Consider the following 6,511-nt stretch of genomic DNA (forward strand, 5'->3'; position numbering starts at 1 on the left):
TGGCATGTTTGAATGCTTTTGTTCCTCCCTTGATGGGTTATAAAAACACCCTCCTGCTTCTTCTCTATGTCCCCTTGTGTACTGTCAGAACACCAGGATTCACCTGAACACCAGGATTCACTGTGTGTTCACACAGTGTTTCCACCTGAGAAGGGCACAGTTATGAGGGATGAAAAATGAAGGTGGTAGCTCCCTCCTTCCTCTTAAATGAAGTATTTACAGTACAGAAGTTGTAAATGCTGTCCCAAGCTGGCCAAGTTTTGGAAGGCTGTGCCTTTCAAAAGAGCTGGTACAAAGTTTACAATTCTCCTTTATGTTCCAAACAGCAAAGGAATTCAAATGTGATGATGACTTTTAAAAATATTTCTTTTTAAATTCCAGTGATTGCTGTTGTATTAGTGGCTGGGTCTGTCATTTAACTGTGGATCTGTGTTGTAGCTAAAGCAGATGGTACCAGGATAACACAAAGAATTCGAGTGGAGTCTCCCAAAGTGGATGCTGTCTTTGTGGGAACAGGAGACTTGTTTGCTGCTATGCTTCTGGCATGGACACACAAGCACCCAAACAATTTGAAGGTGGGGGAGAAGTTACACATCTCTCTGCAAGTTTAGACCTTGTTTCTCTTGAATTTTTTAAAAAACTTTTGATCTGTGGCATTATTTAAATATTGCCTTCTGTTTTGGCTTTTTTTTTTTTCCTCACCTCAGAGAAAAAGCCACAGAATTTTCCTTTGGCCAAAACAGACATTATAAACAGTCATATTTCAGTTAGATTGATTTTGTAATTTTGCCAAATAAGATGTTGTTCTTTCTAGAGAGACAGACTGCATCCATGTTTACAATTACATTTTTTATCCTCACTTCATAATAAGCACTAAAATAATTTCTCCAATCAATTTTTCTGTTTCTTTCCCTTAAGGACACAGAGTCCTTGATACAATTATGATTTCTAATACCTCTTTAGGGAGAATTGCATAGCTGTCATTATGTTTGTTTTGTCAGTCATGTTTTCCTCTTAATAGCAGTGTTTTTGAAATAATATTAAGGAAAATTAAGTAATATTAAAGTAGGTAGCTGAAGTTTTACCTAACACTGAATATGTTGTTGCAGGTGGCATGTGAAAAGACTGTGTCAGCCATGCAGCATGTTCTGCAAAGGACCATTAAGAGTGCAAAAGGTAAATTAAATTCATCCAGACCTCGTTCCTGTGTTCTGTCTGCATTGGCATCAGAAGAAATATTCCAGGAGCTTTCTGGCTTTCCTGACTAAAGGCATCCCCTCACTGCAGAGGCAGGCAGAGAATTTACAGAATGAGATCTTGTTAGTTTTGTCTGCATGTTCCTGCTGTGTCCTCCAGGGCCATTTTTGACCAGAGCTGACTGCAGATGTCACTGTTTAGCTTGTGCTGGGTGACAATCGTGCTGACTGTGCCTGAGTCAGCTCTGCAAACCTGGCAGAACCCAAGGAGATGCAGAGTTTGGTGTGCCAAAGAGCTCCTGCTCCAGTGTAGCTCACCCAGTGTCCCTCTGAGTGTGTGTTTAGCACTGACAGGGGTTTATCAGCTAATCAGAGCTTCTTGGCTGTGTTGGCCCATGTGAGGAGTGATTTTTTTTCAGCTTCTCTCCCCTTGGAGTTCCCATCTTTCAGTTCTTAAGGAAATCTGTGGGTTCTCTGAGCATGTCTGTGTGACTTTCTAATTAAGAGCAGAGCTGTGTTTCTTTCCTGGAGAGAGGTGGGGGAAAGTGGTGATAAGAAATCAGTGCTGACCTGGATTTTCCACCTTGGAAGCCTTTAGCAGGGAACAATAAGGGGGAATGGGGAAGGGAGGCAGGTAGAGAAAATGGTGGGGTGACAGAACAATGTAACTTTGTAATGTAATACTGCTGTTTTTAATGACATTCTGATGTCATCTTTTTAGTGCAAGCTGGAGAAGGAAACAAACCAAACTCAGCCCAGCTGGAACTGAGAATGGTCCAAAGCAAAAAGGACATAGAAAACCCAGAGATCATAGTGAAAGCCACCGTGTTATAAAGGCTCCACGTCTCCAATAACGCACAATGTATTGATGTCCTCATTTCTTTCCTGTAAATTGTAATATTTGCCTTAGATCTGTGACAGAAACCTGACTTTCATGAAATAGTGCCCAGCATAGGCAGATATCCACTCTCAAACATATGTGCTGGCCTTGCTCAGTTTTAAAACCAGAACAGTTAGTGTGCATTGAAGCATATTCCCAGGTATCCCAATGTCTGTCAGATTCACTTAGTCCGTGTGATTACCCAGGGCAAGAGAGCAATGTTCCTGCCTTGCCAAAGACTGTAGATGTGAATTTGCTAATGGAATGCTTGACTGACTGGAAAATGTATTTCAAGATGGCATCTAGTGCCAATGGAGCTGGCTCCATGCTCCCTTTTCCTGGAGGTACCTGGGTACCTACCCTGGTATTCAGTATCTCAGCTGCTATGAAACTAAGCAGGGTTAAAGCTACACACACAGTTCTGCTCGTGTGTAGGAGTACTCTGAAGATGTTTGGCATGTTCAGTACTCTGAAGTGACCTTGAGGTGTCATTCATGTTGCTGATCTCTGCTCCTGTTTCTTGTCCATGAACAGCTGCACAGTTTCAGTTGTCACAGGTTCTGGCTGCTTATTTCTCATGTCCATGGGTGCCCACATGATTTTTCCTCCAAAAGCTGCTCCAGAAACATCTTCATCAAGATCATGCCTTTATTCAGTGCCACTGGTTAGAAGGGTGGCCTCTGAGGCCAGGTTTGATTCTTTTTTAACTAAGGGTAAAAAAGAAAGCAGCTCTTACCCTGGAAGCTGGCTGCCTTGATTTGTTCTTTGTGGGTGGATGCACTTAGAAGCTACATGGGCACTTCACTTAACATTAGTGAGCACTGCTGGCAGCCTCAGCAATGTGGCAAAAGGAGTATTTTGATTTAGTAAGATCTGGTCAGTTACACATGTTTACCAAATGCAGTGAAACAGAAAAATTAACTTGTTCATAAAGTCTCTGCAAGCAACACCAATTAGAGATTACAGAAATACATAATAATAATTATTATTAATGCACAATTCTGCTTGGTAAGGCTTCAGAACAGGATTTTTAATCATTTCAGTGTCCTGTGGATCATAGCACATACTAAAGCAGCAGGGCAGGTCTATGACAGGTATTGGACACTCACACTTGTGTAGGATTTCTGTATGGGATCCAGGCTCTTGCTTGTCCCAAGATAAAGTCCACTGTGGTGTTAAATCCAGATCAAGCTGAGGAGCTTTACTTGTCTCAGACTACACAAGGGGATGGAAATTGCATTTCTGATTGAGTTCCTCTCCTTCATTTGGCATCAAAAGTGAAAAAAAAATTATGTTACTTGAGAATTTAAGGAAAAAAAATCAGCAGGAATTTATCTACAAAATGGGACTCTACTGCCAGTTTTTAGTAACCACTGTAATGAAATAACTTTCTAGCAATAATAATTTTGGTGTTGTGCACAGTTGCTAAAATCAGCAGTCAATAACAGAGGTGTGAGCTCATGGCTGCTACCCAACCTGTAAGAAGATGTGACCTTCCTTGACAGTGTGTACAAATGTCTGATGGGAAGTAGGGAAGAGGGAACCAGGCTCTTCCCAGTGGTGCCCAAGGAAGTGATAAATAGACAGGAGCACAATTTAAATACAGGAAAATCCATTTAAACGTTAGAAAAATGTGATTCACTGTGAAGGCAATCAAACACTGGCACAGGGTGCCCAGAGAGGTTGTGGAGTCTCTGTTCTTGGAGACACTCAGGTGCTGACTGAACATGGCCCTGAGCACCTGCTCTACTTGGCCCTGCTTGCTCAGAGGTTGGAGCAGAAGATCTCCAGAGGTCCCTTCCCACCTCAGCCATTCCATGATTCTCTGAGCACATGAAACAACCTTTCTTTGCAGCACTACAGTTTTAAATTTTGTTCTCCCTGCAACACAAACTTCCAGATGGGGTGGAAAATACTCATAATAATATTTCCCCCTTTTTAGATAAGCTGCTGTTTGCTTGGGCAGCTGTGCCAGGAGGACAGTTACCTCTTTTGAGATACTTGTGTTCAGCAAAGATATTTAAATACTGTAGCTGGTGATATGTTTCAGCAGTTGAACACGAGAAGGATTTTAACTGTTTCTAACATTGATTAACCAAGTGCTGCATGCCATTTTCCAAGCATAACCGTGAGTTTATTAATCTTTTAAAATTAGACTATTTCATGTGGAAGTGTATAATCCCTGCTATCCTCTTAGGAAGAAGGGATCAACATCCTGAACTTCCCTGCCTGTACAGACAATGGTCAATGCCCATTTAGTAAGTGTGAGACAGCACAATTTATTTTTTGTTTATTAGAATAAACAGACTTCACAAGAGGATTGAGAGAAAGGCAAGGGCTGTTTTCTCTGAAATAAAGAAGCTTGGAATTTGGGAAGCTTAGAGCTACCTTGCAAACAAGATTTTAATTATAAACCACGATGAGCCATGATCTTGACATGAAATCCAAAGTGATATGTTTGTTGGAGCAGTTTACACCTGTCAGGTGTAATCTTTTCCCACTTCTTCAGAGAATGGATCTGTTCAGCAATTCCTCTGAATCTGTGACATACCCATGTTAAAAAAAAAAAAAAAAAAAAAGAAAATATTCATCCTAATGTGCTCAATTTGCAAAAGTTCTATTTCACAGTAGCTGGATCCTGTAGCTGCTGGCTTCATCTGCTTGAGTCCCTGAGGGCTGCTCATGTGATACCTGCTTTAAACTCCCACTGACCTGATCTAAATTAGGTCAGGTTTATATCTTCAGTGAAGAATTTGGCTTAACATCTCTTGCCAGGAACAAACATCAGAAATGATCTGTAAATATATTCTGTAGCTAATGTTTTGTAGCCACAGTAGGCTAACAGGTATTTTTGAATGTCAAGGTACACAGTTTTATTTGTTTAGAGTTACACAAAGCTCATGTGCAGAACAAAATTCAAAGACTCAGCACAGTCCTGTCTAATATTTCATTCCCTCCTCTCCTGCATATTATACCTGTCTCTTTTTCTGAGTTCCTGCTGTCCTTCTTATGCAGCTGTCTCAGTGTCAGGCAGTGCCCACTATTTATTTAGGGGCTTGGAGGAGACTGACCAGCATTGTCTGATTCACTTGCAAACCTTTAGTTAAAAATAAAAGATGAATCTAAACTAGCTTAGATCCTAACTGATGGCAGGAGAACAAGCACTTTAGCCCAGAGGTGGAGTCTGTAATAATGGATAACCTTCCCTGGCCATCCTGGGAGTGTGAAGTGTGTCACCCAGCAGTGCAGCCCTCACCTGCTGGGCACTGGTGGCTTCACTGCCACCTGTGTGAGCTCAGAGGCACAGGAGGCTTCTCCTGCTGCAGCACTTGGAGGTGTGGGAGAGGTGAATGCTTTGTGTCCACTCGACTGCCCTCACATTCTTTCTCCATTCTGGAGTTAATCTGTGTCAGATCCCCTCTTCCTGGAGTGATTTGCAGTGCCTGTGGCCACTGTTCAAATCCACCCACTCGTTTTTGGAGCCACCTGTGCAGGAGAGACCAAAAGTTGCTTACAAACCATTCTACTCTGGGCCTGGATTAGTCTCCACATGCTGAGAATTGAGATGTGCATAAAGACATTGTGCTAAAATCAGTGCTACTCACACTCAATAGAAACACTTCAGAAACCTGCAGTATGAATTGTTGTTTGTGTGCTGATTTTTATCTCAGATGGGGAGAAATCCATCATCCATGTGTTTCACAAAAGAATTGGAGGACCAAGGTTTCCATCTACTCATACTGCCTTTTGAGTATCTTAACTGTGTCTTGATTGGATGGTGTTAATTTGTTGTCTGAGACTGTTATGGTGATTGTATTGATTAATTTTATTTTAAAATATGTGGCAAGGAAGATTGTAATAAAAGCATCTACCTTTATTATACTGTGCACACACAAATTGTTTAGATCCTATTTTTAAATATGTTAATCATTTCAGAATTAAACAGCACAAGAATGGTTTGATAGTCTTGCTGAATAAAGTGGATGTAATTAAATGTTTCCTTAGTTATGTCCTAGCATAGAGAAAGGGTAGGTAATGGAAGAGAGCACATTTGTGCCCTGTAATCATCTTACTGTAAGATGTGGAAGTGAGTAACATCCTTGTTGTCTTAATTTATTTTTTTAAAGAGGTTTCATGGGAAGAAAATCTCTGGTATTCTGCACCACTCCCTTGCATCCCTCTTATTTGTATGTGTAGGACCTCATTGTGCTGTGCTCTTTTTTCCTGCAAACAAGGTGAGAAGAGGGGCTTGGAGTAAGAACCATAACTCATTTTGAGATCTCTTCCTTGTGCAGCGTTTAACTGCACTGCACTCACTGAATTTTTACCTTCACCTTGTAGGGCAGAGCACACAGGGCTGTAGAGTGGGAAACAAATGTTCCTCATGTGGGAACAGGAGCTTCTGCCAGCACTCAGCAGTGTCCCTGCCAGCGTG

General features: G+C 41.4%; 1 protein-coding gene across 1 annotated transcript in view; it reads left to right on the forward strand.

Moving 5' to 3' along the window:
• Positions 1 to 6,070, forward strand: part of PDXK (pyridoxal kinase) — a 42,241-nt gene extending 36,171 nt beyond the window's left edge. Inside the window, exons 9-11 of the mRNA XM_084226563.1 lie at positions 439 to 575; positions 1,110 to 1,176; positions 1,918 to 6,070. Of these exons, the coding sequence (XP_084082689.1) occupies positions 439 to 575; positions 1,110 to 1,176; positions 1,918 to 2,030 (317 nt within the window). The 3' untranslated portion in view covers positions 2,031 to 6,070. The remainder of the gene's footprint in view (positions 1 to 438; positions 576 to 1,109; positions 1,177 to 1,917) is intronic.
• The last annotated feature ends 441 nt before the right edge of the window (positions 6,071 to 6,511 follow it).

The sequence above is a fragment of the Fringilla coelebs genome (genome assembly GCF_963513975.1).
Source record: "Fringilla coelebs genome assembly, chromosome: 2".
NCBI lineage: Eukaryota > Metazoa > Chordata > Aves > Passeriformes > Fringillidae > Fringilla > Fringilla coelebs.